Source organism: Carassius carassius, chromosome 28 (genome assembly GCF_963082965.1).
Source record: "Carassius carassius chromosome 28, fCarCar2.1, whole genome shotgun sequence".
NCBI lineage: Eukaryota > Metazoa > Chordata > Actinopteri > Cypriniformes > Cyprinidae > Carassius > Carassius carassius.
In genome coordinates, this window is record NC_081782.1 from 3,300,996 (window position 1) to 3,325,024 (window position 24,029).

Genomic DNA, 24,029 nt, shown 5'->3' on the forward strand with positions numbered 1-24,029 from the left:
GACGCTCAGAGGGGATTCTCCTTGACTCTGACCGACTCACACATTTGCAATTCATCATCTTCCTCACACAGCTACACAATAGCAGCAGCACAGGAGCTTTGTCATTCTAACGACACATGCATGGACAGTTTACGGCGTCTGACACCCGCAGAAAGCCTGTGTTTGCATGTCATTAACTACCAGTTCAATTAGCATTTAAGACCACAGGTGGAAGACATTAACAATGTTTTAAATTGGCTTTGTTCGTTCAGGGTGTACCTTTTGATATGCAACAGGAAATTGGAAAAGCAGCATTATTAAGACATGCAACTTTGCTAAATGCAAAATAAAACTTATTTTGCAAACCACAATCCAAATGCCACACATGCAAGCTCATATCCCCAGCCAAACAAACTTTATTGGAATTTTTGCCATCATTTGGATCCAAATAGGAATTCCAGAGTAGAATTCCAACAACCAACAAGTAGATCTTAAGAATAAATAATTCACAAAATGACTATTAAGGATCCAATGTCAATGTAGAACATCACAAGGAATTTAAAGCAAATCTTTCAGGGTTTTAAAACTCCTACATCTTTCTTTAAACTCTAGTAGAAAGACATTATTAAAATAATAAACTACTCAATATGCAATATGACTCAACTGGTCTCAACTTACTTTTAAGGTTTTTCCCAAATACTGGATAAGGAAATTAAAATATATTTTATAGATTTATAGAGACTATGTTATATAGATAAATTGCACTGAATTTCTTTCACTGAAATATTTTGTCATTATTTACAACAAAATTAATTCAAATATATAATCAATAAAAAAAAATCAAAAACGTTTACAAAAAAAAAATATATATATATATAAATATATAAATATATAAATGATATATAAGTGATTTCCAGGTTGTGACTGTGGGGGACCCTGACACTACAATGAGGGGAACATTTTACCCAAATGCAATCTTATGCAATTCTTTTATGATTTATTGCAAATGATGACTCAAATTCCAACAGGAGTATTATGACTACAGATATATCAGCTATACATGACACCTCAGTGACAACAAACCTAAAGTAGAGATGTATAAACGTATTAAACCATTAAAAGTGACCAACATGCTTTGCACATCTACAAACAAGACGTTAAGATCTGTGTTGTTCAGTATACAATAACTATCAATAAAAATGTAAACGTAATGGTTATTAATGTTTTGCCGATGCAAACCCTTGTTTACCATGTCAATAAGCTTCTTTGAATGTTCAGATAGAGCAAGTCAAAGAGAGACAGACAGAGACAGACGTACAGACTGCGCATTCAGATGTGGGAAATCCTTTTTATCTGTTTTCTCGATAGATATCCAGAGTCTTTGAAGCCATGAAACTGCAGCAAGTCCTCTACGGAAAAGCATCAACATAAAAACCCAAAGCCTGGCCGCCACACCTCAATAACCGTGCGAATGTCTTACCTTCCCAGGGGGCGATCCTGTGACCCAATGACACGCGTCCTTTCTAAAATCTCATGTTTCCTGCAGCGCCGTCCACATTCCTTCTCCAACTCCACAACATACTGACTCCCACATGAGTGGACGGGAACTGAAACAGCTTGGGATGGGGGCTGTGTCCGTTCAGCGACCCCCCCCCTTCTCCTCCCCTCTCCCACACTCTTTTACCTCCTTCCCCTTCCCCCTTTCCTTCTGTCTCAGAATGACTTAGATTGGGAGCAGGAATGTTTGTGGTTCTGCTCCTTTTGGTCAGTTTGAAGGGCTCTGGTATGACCCTGCGGAGAGCACCAAATTTACACAAGAATTCAAACCCACCTCTCACAAACACAGACTCCGCCCAGTTCTCACACCTTTCCCACAGAGCTCCGCCCCCCTCAGGGCAAATTCTCCCACTGAAATAAAGTCTGCACCCCACAAAAAACTGTCTAATTTTATGACCATTTACCATTACAATATTATTTTTATGACTATTAAGCACATGTTCCTGCTCTCATTTCTATCATCCATCTGAACAGGTCTGGCATGACCCTGGGGAGAGCCTCAAATTTACAAAAGTTTTCAAACCCGCCACTCACAAACACTGACTCCGCCCACTTTCCCACACAGCTCCGCCCACCTCAGGTAAATTGTGCCAAATTCTCTAGGTGAAAAAGTTTGCAAACCAAAGAGTGAACCTCACCTCACCACAAAAAAAAAAAAAAAAACATGAGTCTATATCTAGGGGACATATGCGTGTGTGTGTGTGTGTTTATCCATTCGTCTTTTTTCTTTTTAATGCATTATGGCAAAGAGAATTTTACCATGCAAAATATAATTTAGTATTTTTTCTTTTGATTTTGACATAAAAAATATGACCTTAATATGCTTCATTTTCACTAAAATAATGCCACAATGCGATAAATATATAAATGCATGAAAAATGTCATGCAAAATATTATTTAGTGTTTTTATCTTTTATTGTGTGTGTGTGTAAAACTATGTCCCAGGCATGTTCAGGCCCTAAAAGCGTTTAGTTATATTCACCCATCACAACTTCACTATTATCTTTCTACAAAAAACATCTATCATATGCCACAATACTCGCTTGAAGAGGTTAAATCTTAAATATTTGGACAGAACAGCATGCATATGTGCCTGTGGAGATAGAGGTGTGATTGGTGGGAAGGCAGCAGCGTTGTTGTCATAGCACCAGAGCTGTAGGAGGAGAGAGACTCAGACGTCAATGATGACGACCTGAGCTGAATTCATTTTCAACACACACACACACACACACACACACACACACACACAAACACACACACACACACACACACGCTGCTTTACATACATAGAAGCACAGACGCCCGGGGCCAGATTGATGGCAGTGTTGGCTGGATGATATAACCCAGCCTTGGCTCACTGTGGAGGGGGCAAGACGCTCAAACAGATGAACTGGACTGTACGCAGCTCAGAAGCACAACCTCCTGTCTAGACGATTGTGATTAAACTGTCTAAAATAAGAACCTCAACACTGCGGTTAGTCTGATGGCGTTTAAAAGTGACTAACATTGCCAGCCAAGGTTGTGACCCCTAATCTGTACAAACTCCACAGCTGGATACTTTCTCCAAAATAGAACAGAGAGACAGAGAGAGAGAGAGAGAGAGAGAGAGAGAGAGAGAGAGAGAGACAGAGAGAGCGAGAGACAGAGAGAGAGAGAGAGAGAGAGAGAGAGAGAGACAGAGAGAGAGAGAGAGAGAGAGAGACAGAGAGAGAAAGAGACAGAGAGAGAGAGAGACAGAGAGAGAGAGAGAGAGAGAGAGACAGAGACAGAGACAGAGAGAGAGAGAGAGAGAGAGACAGAGACAGAGAGAGAGACAGAGAGAGAGAGAGAGACAGAGAGAATGAAGGAAGACAGAAAAGAAATGTCTTTAGCATCCTTACTGTAACATATTTAAAAACAATATGAAGTCATATTTGATTTAAATAATTAATATTAAATAAAAATAAGAATACATACTAATAAACCCATGATAATTTTTAAAAAAGAATACAAATTTTTATAATTCCATAATATTGCTATAAACTATTTTAAAAATCCCATAATAATCGATAATAAATCTGGTTAATAATCCCATAATAGTTAATAAAAAACTGGTTACTTTCTCCCAATAAAACAGAAAGAGAAACAGAGATTGAGAACAGAAGAAGAAAGCAAAAAATTGTAGTAATTGGAGTAATTGATTTAAAATCAGTATGAACTTATGTTTAATTCACTAATTAATATTCAATAAAAAATTTATAATAACAATAAAAATTAACAATTTCCAAATAATTATAAAAAAATAAAAATAAACATAATAATAATGCTATAAAAAATCTAAAATAAAAAAATAATAGTAAATGTAAAAACCTTGATATTCAATAACAAAAAAAAATAAAAATCGTAAAAACTGTCTAATTTATATTTAAATAATTCAAAGAATTAAAATACACATTACAATTTTAATTTCATAATAATTAACATTAAATTAGTAAAAAAAATAAGTACATAACTTTTGCTTTCGCCTGACGTTCAATAATAACATTTACCTTTCAAACTATTTGCAACTTGTTTGAGAGAAACAAAATTAAATTCAAAATCCAATCGAATCCTGATGGATAAAATCAAGTTCTGCCCTACATTATCCCAATTATTCCGTTTTATATGACGCATTATAAAGGTTAACAATGATGTGTGCAGAAATGCCACACATCAGCTTTAACGAGTCGGTGTTGTTTTTGTGAGGAGCGAGACGCCATGTGAGGAGGAACAGGGTAAACACAGGAACGCCAGACCGACCGATCAGCTGTTCGCTTCCTAAGAACCTCTCATATTCTGCATCCAATGATTCATTACAGTAGGGGCTGATCTATTATGAAGCAGTTTAGTATTCATGCTGCTTCAGATCCTCAGGCCATTTTAATATGGAAATGTTGGGATGTGAGATAATTATTATATAGCATCAGAATTGGAAATGACCTCTGTGACCCCAATTCCAGACAGAAAGTCCTATTGCTGAAGGAGATCTTCTTCTTAATAATTCAGTCACACCAAAACTGAAGTGATTAGCATGCTGCAACCATAAATAATGCCATATTTGACACAATATATTATTCAGAAACAATTAACACCTTTATTCATGAAAAATGTATCAAAATATTTCTAAACGTATACAAATTCTTGAGCAGCTAATTAGCATATTAGTATTATTTCTGAAGGGTCATGTGACACTGAAGACTGGAGTAAGCATCACCGAAATTAATTACATTTTAAAAATATATTCACATAGAAAACGTTTATTTTAAATTGCAATAATAATTACAAACATTCCCTGTATTTTGGATCAAATAAATGCAGGATTGGTGAGCATTAGACACTTCTTATAAAAGCATTAAAAAATATTGTCTTTGCACAGTCCTTACAAGTAAACTAATAAAATAATTTGCTGTCCATATATTAATTTCTTCATTAAGTATTTGCATGATAATTGGGATAATGTTTAGTTAGATGACCATTATTGCAAAATAGAGGCTCAGCAACAAACCAACATAAAAAGGAGGAGGCTGAATTCAATGTTCCTGAATTTCTTCTCATATTTGGGTTTATTCTGCAATAATGACTCACTTACTGTACATTATTCCTGATGTATTTAAGAAAATATCAATATCTCAGTTTCGATTTCAGCCTCCAATGATTATGAAAACACAAAAATCGAGATAAAATGATTATTGCATCCCCATTCTGCCCTCTAGTGGTGCGATTTTCATCCTCCAGAAAAAGCCCTATTTTATGTGCATCAGTAAGATCATGTAACGTGACTTGCAAAATGGGACGAACTTGATTTATTTAAGTGGATTAGATTCATTCATGTTTCATTCATGTTTCCAAAGAGATGGAACAAAACACGAAAAAAAAAAATCATCTTTTGACTCTATGTGTGCGCCTTAATGGACAGATACACGCAAAAAATGAGTCAAATGTGGCGCTTAGTTGTTTTTCACATAAACCCTCATCGGTTATGTAATAAATGAATGCAAACACTTGAGAATGAAAATATGTGTGTAACAGTAAATTTGAACCAGACGGCTCTTAAAGTGACAGCAGGTTCCTGCAGCAGACGGTGTGCTTAATATTAAATAAAAATCACTCACTGCTTCAGAATCAGAATCAGAATCAGAAAGAGCTTTATTGCCAAGTATGCTTGCGCATACAAGGAATTTGTTTTAGTGACATAAGCTTCCAGTAAACAGAGACAACAACACACAGACAAAAAAAAAAAAAAAAAAAAAAAATTTACAGGAGATTTACAAATTGGCAAATAAATAAGTGTATAAACAATTGTGCTATAAATGATAATGGAATAGGATTGAGTGAGATGCAGGAATGTTCTAGGATGGAGGGGTAACAAATAAATATAAGGATATTGCACATTTTTACATAAGTGTAAGTGGGAAACATTTAACTGTTCATGAGGTAGATTGCCTGGGGGAAGAAACTATTCTTGTGCCTTGCTGTTCTTGTATTTGCGGCTCTGAGGCGCCGGCCAGATGGCAAAAGTTCAAAGATGGGGTGACTTGGATGTGAGGGATCCAGAGTGATTTTCTGAGTCCTTTTCCTCACTCTGGATGTGTACAGTTCTTGGAGGGTGGGCAGGGGAGCACCAATAATCCTTTCAGCAGTCCGAACAGTTCTCTGTAGTCTTCTGATATCTGATTTTGTTGCTGAACCAAACCAGACAGTAATTGAAGTACACAGGACTGACTCAATGACGGCTGAGTAGAACTGTTTCAGCAGCTCCTGTGGCAGGTTAAACTTCCTCAGCTGGCGAAGGAAGTACAACCTTTGTTGGGCTTTTTTCACAATGGAGCCAATGTGATTGTCCCACTTCAGGTCCTGAGAGATGGTGGTTCCCAGGAATCTGAATGACTCCACTGCAGTCACAGTGCTGTTCATGATGGTGAGTGGGGAAAGTGCAGGGGGGTTTCTCCTAAAGTCCACAAGTGCTTTTACCTAAACACACAAGTCTCCTAAAGTGCTTTTAACTAAAAACCACAAGTCTCCTAAAGTGCTTTTAACTAAAAGACTTTTTAGCTTTAATGAAGTTTAAGTCTTACAGTTAAGACTAAGTTTTATTTTAAATTAGATTATTCATATATATCGATCACTGTTTTAAAATAAATCATTAATTTTTTTGGTCATTTGGCCCACTCATAATTGTGTTAAATAGTCGTGATTACAATACTGACCAAAATAAATGTGATTATGATTTTTGTCTCAATCGAGCAGCCCTATGTAAATACATTTATAGCAAAAACACACCTGGTTTAATGGCAAAAAACAGAAGGTATCTCTATCGCCTCTACAGTACAAACACAGAAGACCTCATACATGAAAAGCAAGTAGCACAAATAACTATTCGTAAAACAGTAAATTGATTGCTTGACTGTTCAAATTCAATATAACAAGTTATTAAAATTCAATTTCCATAGAAAAATGCTTAATAATATGTGAGGCCATCCTTAAAAATATTTTGGTTTGCAGTAACAGTAAAAAAACAACAAAAAAGGGTCGGTAGGTAGGTCTTTTTTTTTTTTCCAAGTTTCAATGTAAAAAAAATAAAGTTTAATTTTGGTGATGGTGATTACATAGGTATAAATTTAAACACATTAGCATATAGTGACGTCACTGACTGGGTCTTCAACCCATGCCTTCGGGCGCATTATAATAAACCTCATTTTGATGCAGGCTATATAGACCACAAACAAATTGAAATATTTGTCAAAAACATGTTTATTGAATTAATAAATTAATCAGGTGCATTAATTTGAAGAAAAAAATTAGGTAGTGTTATACTGTTTTACTTGCATCCACCGGTAGGTGTCAATGCAACCTACAAATGAGAGACTTTTACGTTTACTTTGCTTTCTTGTGTTGTCACATTTGTGAAAAAAAAAATCCTGTTTGATTTGACAAGTGTTCATTGAATCGATTGTAAAATTGATTTTGCATGTCTAAATATGTTTTATATGGCAAATAACACCAAATATAGGCTAATCCACGGACAACAGGCAGGACGAATTTAAAGATTCAATATATTGGTAAAGACCAATATTTCTGATGATTTATTGGCGTGAAGTTACGTGCACATTGACAAACAGGAGTGCAACATTCTCGAAAAACAATAAGCAGAGTGGACTGCCATAACGCAAAACATTTACTGCAGGCTTCAACATGGCTGTGTTTACGATTAGAAATGTCAACAAAAACAAAAACAATCGCATATGCGATTCTAGCCCGAATCTGTATCTGTGTGCATGCGACTGTCTGAATACCGGAAGAATTCACATTTCTGTTGTAAAAAGAGAAACATTTGAAAAAAAAACAAAAAACTGGACTGGCTCCAAAAAAAAAAAACTGGACGCACTCTGAGAGAAGGTCGTTAAAATCAATTTCCTATTTTCATTTTCGAAACTTGTGTTGGTTGGTCCAATCGATTCGTTCAATAGATTTTCCAGATTTCGAGCAGGTTTCGAGCTGTTTTAATGAAATATTTAGATGTATTATGGTGCCCGAACCCATATGACTTTGAACAGCCGCAGCCATCATTAGCAAGCGCGAACCGTTGACTCTGACAGTGAATGAGAGTCTGAGACGAAGGGAATGCACAGGCCACAGTGTGACACCCGTGTAAACACAGATGACGTCACTGGTTTTTATTTAAAAGAAAGAACGTAGCCTTAGTTTTTTTATGTAGGCCCAGGCAATTTATGTATTTACAATACTTACTAAAAATATAATTAATACTATTTTATTGCTTTTGTATTCGTTTATTGAAGAGTAAAAAAACAATTGGTCGGTCATAACGCAAATTTACAACCAGCAAGTCGGTCGGGACTAAAAGCAAAAAAATAAATAAATAAATTGAGTCGGTCCTAAATTGACAGGGTTAGGGCAAACAAGATTATTTTTAAGGATGGCCTGACTTCAGTGTGCAAACCTGTGCTAAACTTCATCATTATGCCTTAAAACAAACCAAACAGCCCTAAAACCAGTTTCCTCAATCGGTTCATGTAGAGAATCACCCTTAAGACCAGCAAACCACAATAATAAAGGACAAGCAAACGCAATAGCCTTCTTCAAACGGAGGCGACACGTGTCACTTTCAATTACAGTCAGGGACTTTACCTTCGCGGTCTGCCGTGTTTGCATTAGGCTTTCTGATGTCAGTCACTGAGGAATTCAATAAAGCATCTCCAACTGAGACAAAAAACATCAGTGTTCACACAGAGAAGCTGTATACTGTTCCTGAATCCACAATATTTCAGTGACCCAGGAGCGAGGCTTACACCGAACGCTAAACCTAGCAGCCTTACTGGGATTTCCATTTAAAGTCTTCTGTGCCAGCAGCACAGAAAAAGCACTCCAAATATACTCACAGCTATTTGGAATCACGTTTAGAGACAATACATATTCATAACACTGGAAACAGTGCCCTGGCTTAGCAAAGAGATGTACAGAAACATGATGTGACTTGGGAATCACATTCTTGTCTGATTATAAAACATGACAGGGATGAGAAACACTGCACCTCTCATGTGACCGCAAGCGTTTGTTTGCTTTGCATGATTTATATGTTTTGTCTTATCAAGACAGTCAGATAGTCCTGTAATAATTTAATGGAGCCATTTAGTGAATAAACTTTTTCAACCCAATTTTTCATCGAGCAGCAGATGAAAACTGCATATAAAAAATCTGAATTTGCTGCCGTCATCAATGCCTGTTGCATAAATGGTGCAGAAAGAGACTAAATTCAATACTTCGCTTAACCCCAAATCTGAGTACCACCAATAGCAGTAAAGGTAATAGTGTTAATAGTGTAGGTGGTGCAGGTTTGAGTCTGGCTTCTGATTCTTCCCAATATTTTCTTATCACTTTCTACTATATCTATCTATAAAAAAGTAGACATTAAAGTATCTGTGATCAAGTCAACCATAATACAGCCGACTCGAGTCCATGTGAAACTGCAGGGGCCTTTACTTAAAAATAAAACTATTTCTAAATGTGGTTATTATTTTTTATAGCTTTATACCACTGTTATCAGTGGTAGAGCATTGCGTTAGCAGCGCAAAATGTCATGGGTTCAATTCCCAGGGAACACACATACTGGTTAAAAAAATAATAAAAATATTACAAAATTGTATAGCCTGATTGTACTGTAAGTCGTTTGGATAAAAGTGTCTGCTAAATGCATAAATGTATACATAATGGACCATTCAAAAGTTTGTGGTCAGTTCAAGTAACAGTAAAGACATGTATAATGTTAATGTTAAATATTAAACATATTTTAAGTCAAAATAAAGAAAAAATGCTATTTTTATAAAAAAAAAAAAAAAAAAAATTAAACATATTTCAAAGAAATAAATGCAAATAGATGCCGTTCAACTTCTTCTTCATCAAAGAATCATGAAAAAGAAACAGCACAACTTTTTTCATCATTGATAACATTTAGAAATGTATCTTGAGCACAAAATCAACGTTAGAATGATTTCTGAAGATCATGTGACACTGACTGGAGAAATTATGCTGAAAATTCAGCTTTGATCACAGAAATAAATTACATTTTAAACACTACAATGGAAAACGGTTATTTTAAATTTTATATTAAATTAATGTTTAAGAACATGAAATTTAATTATAAAAATCCTAAACCCCAAATATCTGAACAGTAATGTATATAATATTACTCAATGTTTTTTTACCCAATCGTTTAGAATAATATTTGTTACACTAAATGTGAAGAAAAACTACAACAATTTTATACTTTTGTCTATATTCTGAGAGTCTAAAAGGGTTGAGAAGATGACTGATGTTCCAGAAACCCTGGATTGAACTTGTAAGATTCTTGTTAGGAAGCAACAGCTGCTAAATACGTTTCAATATTTGAGATTCCTTCTTCAAATCCCTAATAAATCCCCAGCATGTTGGCTTACTAGGATCTGATCTTCACTCTTTTCCTCTCTGGTACAACTACATGTAGAATAAGCATGGAGTAGAGGGCTCTTACCGGCCATACTTCACTTCAATTAGGGCTTAAGAAGAAAAAGAAATATTTATTACAGTCCTGCTAGGCTCGATCTGAGACAACAGAGAGTCAGCCTTAGTATTAGGGACCAGATGAAAGGGATTGGCCAGAACATACTGGAGATCATTAGTGAAGATCCCCAGCAGACTCCATCTCATCTCCTTCTTCTTCTTCTCTCCAACATACATCAAAGCAGTCTGTCTCTATGAATGCAAACTAGCCAGAACATGTCATGTAAACGCTCAGGCAAATGATGATATGTTGGCATGAGGTGGGCTGATCTTCTTCTACAATCATGATTGCACACACAGCACTAGAGGAAGGGGGGTTTCTGCAGAGTCACGTGACTTTAGGCTGCATGACTGCACGCTGATTACTGCACAGTGTGGCGGGACAAAGGTAAGCTGTTCTGGTGAGCGATTTTGAGGTCAACAAAAGGAAATAGCCTCAGCCTCAGTTATATTATAGCCTCAGTTAATTTAAGATGCAGATGAGTTTACTTCTTCACAGCAACAGATTTGGATAGAAATGTAGCATTATATCAAGCATTATATCACTTTCTTACCGATGCAGTGAATGGGTGCCGTCAGAATGAGAGTCCAAAAACATCACAATAATCTACAAGTAATCCACACCGCTCCAGTCCATCAGTTAACATTTTGTGAAATGAAAAGCTGTGTGTTTGTAAGAAACAAATTCTAAATAATCCATAATATTGCTTTTCCAGTGAAAAAGTTGTATCCTCTGAATCAGGAGAGAAATCTGCACAGATCAAGCAAAAACAGTCCAAAACTGTTCTAAACAAATATGTGGGTGGATTTTGATGTGAGAGGAGAACAGGAGATGGACTTTTTTCCAAAATTTTATTATGGATTCCTATTTTTGATCAGAAGTGACAGTTTTGGCTTTTCAAGACATTAATTGATGGACTGGAGTGCTGTAGATAACTTGTGGATTATTGTGATGTTTTTATCAGTAGTTTGGACTCTCATTGTGACGGCACCCATTCACTGCAGAGGATCCAACATTTCTCCAAATCTGATGAAGGATTGCCTGAAGGTGAAAAAAAAATCTACATATTTTAATTTCTGGGTGAACCATTCCTTAAAAAAAGAAACAGCTGACCCAAAAATAAAAACTTTCATATCAAAGCTGTATTTTTTTTTTTTTTAAGATTTTTTGAAAAAAAAAATACAAATAAAAATAAACCAAAAAGATTCTTTATTTTTTTGTCTTGTACGCAAAGTTAACAGGGAAACAGTTTTGAATGACATGAGAGTGAGGAAAAAAAAATTAGAAATTTTTAGAATCATTTTTGGGTGATTTACTCCTTCAACCTAGTGTCATAAAATAAATAAGCGTCCTTGTTCTGCAAATACAGGGCAAATCGAACGGTCCCACTTAAGCAATGATGCATTTCCATTTTTGCGGCAAATGCCTCTGTGCCATCACAATCCCACTGACAATCTGCGTCCTTAATAAAAATAAATGGTGAACACAGGCAGAGTTGAACTGAGGGACAGTCAATCCTTCCGTTCAGACCATCCAGAAAACCTCCCAGCCACATGCAAAACAATACCTGATTTAGCAAAATCACTCATTCCCTCAACAGAAAAATACACAATGTGCTGATTTCAGAGGAAAAATCTGTGAATTGGATAAGAATGATAAAACTATGTGAAAAAATCAGGGCCATTCACAGGAAACTGCCTTTTGTTTGCCTCGTGTGTCCCTTGTGACTTACTTCTGATATTCTAATCTTAGACATCATTGCACAGATTTAAATGTTTATTTTTAAAGAGAATTTTTATGCATAAAAAAAAAACAAATATTATTAATGTTCTATTAATTTTACAGTTTAATATGAAATTTGAAAAATAATTTTTCCACTCTCTGTGGAATAAGATAATTTGATATATGCTAAAAGTTTGGGGTCATAACATTTTTCAATGTTTCTGAAAGAGGTCTATTCTGCTCAGAAAGGCTGCATTTATTTGATCAAACGGGCCAATGCACGTATGCTACCAAGCTCACACAGACACAGCCGCCTGGCAAAAAAAAAAAAAATCCCAGCTTGGATTTTGTAACCGATATCTGGCACCGAAAGATAACTAATTTTTCGATACTCATAGTATCGAAGTTTTTCGTAATAGTATTTACTCTCACTTTTGAGCAATCTAATGCCTCCTTGAATAAAAGTGTTAATTTCTTCAAAAAGCACTGAATAGTTGAAGTGTGTTATATTTAAGTGAGCAAAATCATAACTTTTTTTAATCCAGTGGCAAACAGAGATACATTTCTTTTTACCAATACTTTATGTAACGATTGGTACATTTCTACAAATTTAACATCGTACCTCTATGTTGGTCCTCGATGCACTTCAGGTCTAAGGTGGGAAAATGATTTCCTAAAAGCTCAGCAGCACAACATCCTGGCACTTTTCCCTTGCAATGACCAAATTAGTGTTAAACTGACGTTCCAGTTATATATCATCCCAGCTAGAAGCCAATTCTCATCAACAACAATGAAATAGGAGTTTCATTTCAATGGGAGCATCTGTCTGTTTTCATAAACAGGGCTCTGAAACACAATCACATCAGGCTGACAATAACATGTGCTGGTGTATTTACTTGTGTATCAGATCTCAGATAAGGCTGGATATGCTAAATACGGAATAGCTACACCGTGACATTTCTCAGCATCTGTCCTCTGTCATGCTAAAGTTACGTGGATCATTTATCTCCTGCATAATTAACAGCATTGATGGATGGCCCTGGTTTATACGTGTGGGCTAAAAGACCTATTTTCAGTTTTCCCACAATCCTCTGCAGGTTCATCAGTCGTAGTAGATGTGTTATAATGGAGGCAGAAGATGCTGAGTCATTCCCAGCGTCAGAGCCATGAGCCAGAGTCGCCCATCCTGACAAATTCATCCTTCATTTTTATCAGGATTAGAGATCATCCATGTGAATCCGAGACCCTCCATGTGCAGGCGTGCATGTCTTTTCTCATCCACGCTGGCTCAGCAGCTGCCCTCTCCTACCCAACATCCATTACCAACAGAAATAAAGATGCATGGTCAATTATGCAAAGCCCTCACATCTGTCCTCTCCCGGACTAGAGTGAGAAGAGATGGATGATTTAAAATATAAATCAAACCAATTACAGATTTAAAACAGATCAGAACCAATCAGGTGTGCATGGGCAGAGAAACCAGCCAATCAGGTGGAGTTTCACATGCACTGTACTTTAAAGCCTGCACAGCGAAATATGAGCACAGGTGTATTGTAATACATATTTCACATGTTGTGTCACTGCACTGTCAGAAACACAATGAGTAAAAGCATCTAAGTGGGTCATTTGAAGCTCTGAGTATCTGGGACAAACCATCGAGCCATAAGGACTGGTGAGAGTCCAACTCTACACGGTTCACAACGTCCAGAACAACAGCTCACAAATGAGAAAAACAGACTAAATATGGATCATGACAACACTAACTAAGAAGAAGGTGAAGTGGGGGTACACTGGACAAACCAAACTCAATTTTTTTTTATATATATATATTGAAAAAAATGTAATAATTCATAACAAATTTAGAAATATTCAAATATTTTTTTTATAATAATACATTAATATATTGAATAAAATATAAATACATTAAATATATTATGCACTATACATATATGATTCTGTAATTACAGACTGTAATTATATTCACAGAATTATATACATATTAGGGATATGCCTGTATTAAACTTTCATGTTTTGATGAATCGTTAATGCTTTTATCACTGTATATGGTATTATCATGATATATTGAAATTTTGTTGCTAAAAAGTATTGTCATAATACAGTATAACAGGTTTAAAGGATTAGTTCACTTTCAAATTAAAATTTCCTGATAATTTACTCACCCCCATGTGATCCAAGATGTTAATGTCTTTCTTTCTTCAGTCGAAAAGACATTAAGGTTTTGGATGAAAACATTGCAGGATAGTGGACTTCAATGGCTACCAAACGATTAAAGGTCAAAATTACAGATTCAGTGTTGCTTCAAATGGCTCTACATGATACCAGACGAGGAATATGGGTCTTATCTAGTGACTAATTGCCATTTTCTAAAAAAAAAAAATCTATAAAAATGTATATGCTTTATAAAAAGAAATGCTAACCTTGGCTTGCTCTGCTCTGCGATGCGTGTCCACAACTTCACCTAATACGTAATCAGGTTGAAAAGATCACACGTAACGTAGGCAGATGTACCATGACATGTCTTCATAATAGCACTGATATTCTTTCACAAATCCTGGGAATCTCGTAATACCTTGTCCACAGAAAATATTCAAAACAAATAACCCAAGACACGGCCACATGTCCAAACATGGGAAACCCAACATGTCCTGAACACAAATAATCTGATTACAAAACGTCTATTTAGTTAAAACAGCCCAACAAGATCAAACAAGCAAATAAGTTGCTACAAAGCAGAGACGTGATGTGTACTCATGTTGTATGAGGAGGAAGAAGTAATCCGCTGTTCTTCACAGAAGATGCAAATAACACTCACAGGACAATTCTGGCAATAAGCCCGTGATTAAAGCAATGGAGATGAGTTACGCACAAAGAAGGCCATTTAAAGCAACAAGAAACATTCTTAAGCAGTTTGTTTATCTCACTCAAGTGGGCATGTTGTCTGGACTCCCTCCATTCAAAGTATATCAAATTAATTTAAGCCTGGACTCAAGCCAGTGTTTAACCTCAGAAATTATCGCTTCATTTCCTGAGCAAACACAACTGCACTACTGCACAGATGAGTCACTGGAAACAATGACTGATGAAGATCAAGTTAAATCAAAACTAGATGTTTCACAATTTCTCAAGCAAATGTTTGACTTTGGATCCTCTGTAGTGAATGGGTGCCATCAGAATCTCATTCTGATGGCACCCATTCACTGTAGAGCATCCTCTGTTGAGCAAGTGATGTAATACTAAATTTCTCCAAATCTGTTTCCATCAAGAAATAAACTCATCCACATCTTGGATGGCCTGAAGGGGAGTATATTTTCAGCTAATTTTGGGCAAACTTCTTCTGCAATATAAATCAGAAGAAAAATAATTTAAGTAATTGCACACCAATCAATAACTTTAGGCAATACAAATAAATATTCTATCCTTAACAAACATAACAAACTAAGACAACTTAGTACCCGTATAGTAGGGCTGCACGATATTGAGAAAAAATGACTTTGCGATATTTTCTTTTTCTGCGATATATATTGCGATATGAAATCTAATCTAATTTTTTCTCACAAACAAAAATGGGGTGAGCACGCTTACATTCTCATTTTAAATGATTTAAACATCAACACTATCTTGTCAATTGATTAATATGCACGAGGGAGAGAGAGCAAGACAGCGCTCGTGTTGTTTGAAGACAGTGAGCGTGTGGACGGGGCTCGCTCTCTCTCTCTCTCTCTTTCTCTCTCTCTCTCTCTCTCTCTCTCGCCCTCTCTCTCTCTCGCGCGCGCTTTCTCTCTCTCGCGTGCTTTTTCTCTCTCTCTCTCTCTCTCTCTCTCTCTCTCTTTCTAAACTTTCACTCTATGATGGTTAAGCTGTGCAATTAATCCGCGAATCACATTCGTCAAGGGCAGGGGAGTAGCTGGCCCGTACAGTTAATGAATAACGGATCAACTACGACAGCCTACATCGCACATCCTGCGATGTGACTATCTTGGATTCGTACATCACGATATCGATGCTTAAACGACACATCATGCAGCCCTACCGTATAGAGAGATAATAATCCAAGACTTCGCTGAATTTAACCAATCATAGACTAAACATCTAAAAAGGATCAACAATACGCTTAATTCAGCACTGTAAATAGTTCAAAGACAAAAGGATGATTAAGCTCAAAATAATTCACATTACACCCTCAGAATTTTTTGCTTACAGGAAATCAATGAAGACCGTTTGCGGTCGGTGAATCCCGCTGCCTTTATTATAAACAAACACAAAACCAACTGTCTCAGCAAAAACAGTGCTCCATTTATTCTGGGCCTTTTCTGGAGTGAATGAACAATTCTGTGGAGGTGGGTATATGAAATGAATAATTCACGTCGGGAAGATTTAAAATATGCATATTTGGAGCCTTTACACTTGGCATGTTTTATCACAGCACAAAACAAACATCAAGATCTGTACAAACCCTGCTATTAATATAGAAATCCCACAAAAGGCCCACACAAACATTATGATAAAGAAGATCCACGACAGCTGGAATACTAAGGGTTATGGGCATCAGTAGAAGACTGCATTATGAAACACAGGTCAAAAACTGTAATAATATAATAAAATATGTATGAGTTCTAAATGAGCGGTGATTATACAGCTGTTTATTTTAGCATATGGCTGACTGGTGCATATCAATGCATTCCAACGCCTCTCATCTCTCTTTTTTAGTCTTCTCAGAGCATCAGAGATCGTATCTTATATCGTAGAAACCATTGGCACAAATAGTCTCTATCATCCACTTAAGCTTTCGATACTTTTGGGAAATGCCTGAACATATTGGTCAATCGTTATTTTTATAATTGACACAATAAAGTGCAACAGTCAGGTTCGGGAAATAATAATTCCATTCATTTTCTCCATGGAAAACGGACTTTTAATGATAATTGACAAACTATTACACATTATTCCAACATATTCTTAAAATATCATGTTTAAAAGATGAATTCTGTGGAAAACTATATATATATATATATATATATATATATATATATATATATATATATAAATGCTGTATATAAAAATCACACCAATCAGAGTCCCATGAAGCATATTTTGCAGTAAACTTAAAATATTATTTCTGAATTTTCTCAACATTCACAACATCCATTTTTTTACACCTTGTAGTATAGACCCTGGTTGGTTTGGTTTTTGGTTTATAATCCTTTAATGAAACACTTTTTTTAAATCCGTATGGGAAAATTGAGTGGAATAAATACTTCCAGAGGAGTGGGTGGCCACTATTGCACCCTATAGGAACTATCAATGCCCAAGCAATCAAGAACATTATCTGGCAATTTCATTAATCTCGAAATAGCCAAATATTGTCAGATTTTAATATTATTGCCCTATAGGTGAAAAAAAAACTTAATGCAAACATTACTATTTTAATAAAATAAAACAGATGTAAATCTGCCATAGTCTCCTAATGAAACAGGGATTTGAGCCATATCTTAATATTATAAACTTTGGGTTGGTCTTTTGACCAACCACCTAACAACTACCCAGAACATTACAGCAACTAAATAGCAATGCCATAATAATGGCCCGCAACGCATCATGAGATTAAATACTTAAATGTATCAATAAAATAATATTATGCATTGTTCATGCATTTGATCAATTCAGGGAAATGCACCAAAACATCCATTTTTAATCAGGAAGGATCTAATGCATGTCATCATGTGGCACATATTCTGAGCATCAATGCACCAGATGCTAGACAGCAGGGGTCAGACCATCGCACACATCAAGAGAAGCCAATCTCGCCACATTTATTCAAGAGGAAAAGCACAAATGACACAAGCAATGATGGATTGTCACGGCCGTGTACAGTGAGCTCTGGACCGTAAGGACAGGGTCACCGGGAGCTCGTGCCCTTGGCATTGACTGAGCATCCTGCAGATGAATTCATAACACATGCAAACATCTGATGCATCTCAAACGCATCCGTTTGACTTTAACTGCTGAAAATAAAACACATAATCCATAATTCCAACAGAACTCTAATAGAAGCATATGACGGAACTTAAGAACGTTCCCTTAATGTTATCACATGGTTCACGTCTGGTTATTTTTGAGAACCAACTCCTAACATTCTAGGAACAATCCTGTTTTTAATAACCATATACTAACATTGCCACAACGTTAAAAAAAGGTTTTTCTGTGATAATCTTATAAGAACGCCTATTTTTCAGAACAATAAACTAACGTTGTTTGAATGTTGAAGGAACGTTTTTGTTAAAACCTATACAGAGCATCCAGTAAAGGTTATTTTAAGGTTTAACTTACTTGATTCAAAACCATACACTAATGTTTTGATTTACGAGAAAAATCGTAAAACAACGTGTACAGAATTCATATTGGGATTGTTTTATAAAGTCTGGAAAAATAATGGTGAAAAAAATGAATCCGGGAATAATCAAATAAGATGCTACTGGATAAAGTTAAAGTTTTCAGATTTTTAATTTGTTATATTTTACATGGTAATCTAGTAAACTATGTCCTAAAACATATTAGCTATTTATTGTAGTATGTTGTAAATTCTTATTATTATCCTTTCTAATTCTGACAGAATTTCCGTTAGAAAGAGGGCGGGAACCAAAAGCGGTTAACGTTAGCTGAGAACCACTAGCGTTAAGCTAAACGCAGCCGTTATTTGTTTTGGAAAAACACGCATTCCTGATAAACAAACACAATTACAGCGAGTCAATTAACATTTCTCGCCCAGCACGTGCGGTCTCCAGTGATGCCGCAGTCACGCGCTACAGCATTTCTGCAGCCTCATCGCAATTCCACACAAAATAAATCCATTCATCTGTAAATGTGTGTTATTATGTGAACATACCTGTCATAGTTCCGCGCGGGTCCTGCGTGTTGAGGTGACTGTGAAACATCATGGCATCCAGCGCGTCTCTGCTGTCAGACGCGGGGTTCCGCGCGCGCACACGCGCTTCCAGTGTTTAGCTCGCGGCTGAAGGGAGGAGCGCGCGCTGTAACCGTGGTGCGCGCGCACACACTTGTTTGACACATGCGGGTCCATTGAGTAAAAAATATATTTTAAACAGTCCTAAAGTCCTTTAAATTATTACTAGAATTATTCTCATTATTTTTACAATTATTAATTGGATAACAATTTTTACTCAATGCATGCGCATTTTTAAAAAATGTGTATTAATTATGATTTTCTACTTTTATGGTGGTTACAATAACACTACAAACACATAATCCTCACAAAATAATTAAAAAGTATATAATAATAAATATTTACCTAAAATACAAGACATATTATATTATTACTTTGTTTTTTTAATTATCACTAGAATTATAGTTCTAGAATTATTCCTTTTTATTATTACTACTAGAATAATACTTGTAATCAAGTGATGTACATGTTTACATTTTTTTATTATTTTATTATTTAATAATGGTTTTATATTTTGATTATTACACTACACAAGTCATCACAAAATAATGGAATCGTTATATAAAACAGTATCTAATAAATTATTAAATAAGCACAAATCATCATTAAAAGTAATATATTAGTATAGTATGAGCATAGTAGTAATACATTAGTAATATATTACTACATATTATATTAAATGTATTATGTGTTGTTTTTGCAAAAAAAAATAAAAAATTAGTTCACACTTAGTATACACTTTTAATTTAGGTCAAGCTGCAGTAACTGTTATTTTTTATTTTAATTTTTTTTAATATTTGCATAGTTTTTGTTAATTTTTATTTCAGTTTTACTTTTAGTTATTCAAGTTAAACTACACAAAAAAAAATGTTGCATCTGAAAATTAACTAACTGAAATTAAAAGAAAATGAATATTTCAAGTAACTTTAAAAAAAAATGTTTTTAGTTTTAGTTCGCTTTAATAACCCTGGTTAAGAAAAAAGTTTGATCATTTAACCAGACTAACATGATTCTTGACGAATAGCGCCCTCTACTGAGACAACCGCAATCCTGCATTCTCATACACTTCCTTACAAAGAAACAAAATCAGTTTAATTAGCCACAACATTTACTCGTGTTTGTTTTAGCATGTTAATATAAACAATTAAGACAGGAAAAAAAAAACAAGTAAAAAATAGCTTCGTAAAATGAACCAGCTGAAGATGATCACCACAGTCAGGAGTTTGCTTTTCTTCTTTCCTGAAAGCCTACATTAGTTTTTAAGTAAATACTACTTCCAAATATACAGAACGGAAGATGGGTTTCTACAGGTTATTTCTTCATAGTAAAACACTTGTGAAATGTGCAAACCTGGACTATTTACACTGAACATGTTACACTAGATCTCTAACATTAGTCTGTGGTCGTGAGTGTACCATCCAAAAACAACAGACATCGAAGATTTCGCATGGAGCGAGACGGGAATTTCATAATATATGATCCCTGGTTGTGTCTCGCCTATTCAAACGAACATGACGACATGTAGAAAAGAGAGCACCATCACTCATATTCAGAGATGTGGACTTTCAGAAACAGTGTCTATTCATTTCATATGGACTCTGTATATAATACGTAGAATGTTTTCTCCGTATTCCTGTTTCACGAGGACACGGAGTACTGTTTAGCACAGTCCAGTCTCAGATGAAGTCAGTAGTGCCCTAAAAAAACACGCAACTCAGTTTCCAAACCGACTTCGTCCGCGAGGGCCGCCCCTTCCCCATCCACCCCGATGAAACGGTGGCTCGTTTCCGAATCTGTCCGGGCCCCTTTCAGGACCTTGATCTCGCCAGTGCGGTTCCTCTCCTCTAGGACCCACTGGGAGCCTGTGACGGGGGAACTCGTGTCTTGGAGGACCCATCATGCGCATCCGGAATCGGCCCACAGGGGGTTCTCTGAACATGGGGTTGGGGCCCCTAGGGGGCATCATTTGAGGGGGCATATTGGGAGGGGGCAGGGTGGAACGGGGACCATTATTAGCGAAGGGGGGCATGAAGGGTGGGCGGAGTCCCACAGGGGCGTGTGGCGGTAGGGGTCCCGGTCTGGGCCCCAGAATCCCCCCATGAGGCGGCGGACTGAGCGCTTGAGCTCCTGTCAGGTCCATGTGACTCTTGGGAGCCTCGTAAGATTCATCTGAAAGTTCTTCGATTGCGGTTTCTGATAATGCAAAAGACAAAAACATCACATGTAGCTACAGACAGACTTTCTATACTTGTCCAGTTTCCAAATATTGCCAAGTGAAACAGAATATTAATGTAGTTTTAGAGAGATACACTTGATTGTATGCATCTGGAACTGAGTTGGTTTTGTATCAGAACAGTTTGATTTCACTGAGAGAGAAAAACATTAGCAGTATTGAGTACATTTTGAAAGATTTTTAAAAACCATTATGATTTCTTTGGAGTTATGTGTACTGATGAATCGTTAACAAGACAATTATTTACAATGGGACCAGGAACATGTTTTTTTATCATTTTGATTTCATGTTGAATTGAATTGTATATTGAGTTGATAGATACCCGTGAGGGATGGAGGAGGACCTGCGGGGTTCAGAGAGGCCACCGGGACGGCAGGAGCGAATCCTGTTTAAAACAAGGTAACAATTCATGATAAAGTCTATTTGTGTTATTATTTAATGCTAGGTCTATCGATTCATCTAAACACAGTAAAAAAAAGGTTTGGGGTCAGTATGATTTTTTAAAAAAAAAGATTGTTTGCTGCTCACCAAGACTATATTTATTTAATAATAATAATAATAATAAAAAAAAACTTTTAAATTATAAAATATTATTAGTTTAAAAGTGATGTGCAGCTGAATTTTCATCATCACTCCTCCAGTCTTCAGTGTCACATGATCTTCAGAAATCATTCTAATATGATGAATCACTGCTCAAGAAATTATTCTGATTATTATCCGTGTATAAAACTGTTGTGCTGCTCAATATATTTGTGGAAACCACAACTTTTTTTTTTTAAGTACTCTTTGATGAATAGAACGTTCAAAAGAACATCATTTATTTGAAATAGAATGATTTGTAACATTATATCTTTACTGCCACTGTTGACCAACTGAATGCATCCTTCCTGAAAACAGCATTCATGTCTTTCAGAAGAGGAAGTACCTGCAGGCATCTGTGGAGGGTTAAACCCAGGAGGAGGGAAGGCTCCTGTGATCATGGCTGGAGGTGGAAGTCTCATGTTAGCAGGGGGTCCTGGGACGACATTCATCGTAGCAACAGGTTGAACTGAGGGGCTCTATAATGTAGTGAAGAAAAGGATGAGGAACAGCTGTGTGAAAGGACATTTCTAACGTCAGTGAGACTTGAGAAATCATACTGATATGTTTATAAGGACATGAGGAGGCAAAGAGTGTTCCTTTGTGTTCTTTACTGCACACAAAGCACTTGGATACAACCTTTTAAATTATACCTGGAAGTACTAGTAAAGAATAATGTCACATGTGCAGGGTAATAGTATTTTGATTATTCAATTGAAAAACACTTTTATAATTGATTTGATGCCATCTGAAGTTATGTATTCAAAACTAAAGATCTTACAGCTACTGTACAGTATTCAGAGCTCAAAACGCTGCTTCTTCCATCCCCTTTTTATACCCAGTGTGAATAAATACTACTGTTAATATTATATGACACAGCGAGATCCATCGCCTGACCCTGGCATCACATGCGCTCTAAATAGTCAGCACCAACTCTGAAAAGACTTTGGAAGTTGGTATAAAATGCTCAATGTAAAGTGAAGGCATGTGATAAAAAAAAAAAAAAAAAAGCATCTACATCAGTCAAGCTATTTAAAGGAATAGTTCACCCACAAGTAATCCACATGACTACCATCCAACAATTAATGTCATATGAAATAAAAAGCTGCGTGTTCTTCATAAACCCATCAATTAGACATTATTGCTTTCAGCTAAAATAGGAGTCCTGAATGATATTGCTTTCTCTGGTGGTCTTGTCTGAATCAGGAGAGAGATCAAGCACTCTTTACAAAAGAAAACCATCCAAAACAGATCTAAACATATGTTGTTGGATTTTGACTGGAGGCTGGACTTTTTTAATAGAGTGAGCATTATTATTATGGATTGTAGACTTAAAAATTTGTTAATTTTGATTTATTTCTCACAAACATGAAAGTTTTCACTTCTCAAGATGTTAACTGATGGGCTGGAGTGGTGTGTGGATTATTATGGTGTTTTATCAGCTGTTTGGACTCTCATTCTGACGGCACCCATTCACTTCAGAGCATACATTGATGAGCAAGTGATGTAATTCTGCATTTCTCCAAATCTGATGAAGAAACAAACTCATCTACATTTTTCATGGCTCGATGGCGAGTACATTTCCAGCAACTTTCTTTTTTGAGTGAACTATACTTTTAATCACACAGACAGTCTTTTGACTTCCAGCACAAAGTCTGGTCCACTTTGCAACGTTTTTCTAGGCCACCCACTGAATAGTTCATACAAGTTTGCCCTAGTTTACAGTCTGGACAAGTTGACCAAGTTGCTGAAATTCAAAGCCAGTCTGCTGATTGGAAAAGATTAATTTCCCAGAATATCACCTACTGTATCATGAACAGAATATGCAAATGTTTTAATATATTTTTTTAGCTGCAGACTGCAAATCTGTCCAGCGGGAGGATATCAAACATGTTTTGAGAACA

At 36.1% G+C, this 24,029-nt stretch overlaps 3 protein-coding genes across 3 annotated transcripts in view; 1 reads left to right on the forward strand and 2 right to left on the reverse strand.

Moving 5' to 3' along the window:
* tiam1b (TIAM Rac1 associated GEF 1b) overlaps window positions 1-1,710 on the reverse strand; it is a 54,136-nt gene extending 52,426 nt beyond the window's left edge. The window contains exon 1 of the mRNA XM_059513874.1: window positions 1,460-1,710. The gene's annotated coding sequence lies outside the window, so the exon portion shown is untranslated. The remainder of the gene's footprint in view (window positions 1-1,459) is intronic.
* Window positions 1-24,029, forward strand: part of LOC132107724 (phenylalanine--tRNA ligase beta subunit-like) — a 297,726-nt gene that overhangs the window by 234,817 nt on the left and 38,880 nt on the right. The gene's annotated exons all lie outside the window — the stretch shown is intronic.
* Window positions 20,443-24,029, reverse strand: part of scaf4b (SR-related CTD-associated factor 4b) — a 35,298-nt gene continuing 31,711 nt past the window's right edge. Inside the window, exons 17-19 of the mRNA XM_059513886.1 lie at window positions 22,472-22,604; window positions 21,869-21,931; window positions 20,443-21,506 (exon numbers count right to left, since the gene is read on the reverse strand). Coding sequence (XP_059369869.1) covers window positions 21,028-21,506; window positions 21,869-21,931; window positions 22,472-22,604 — 675 coding nt within the window. The 3' untranslated portion in view covers window positions 20,443-21,027. The remainder of the gene's footprint in view (window positions 21,507-21,868; window positions 21,932-22,471; window positions 22,605-24,029) is intronic.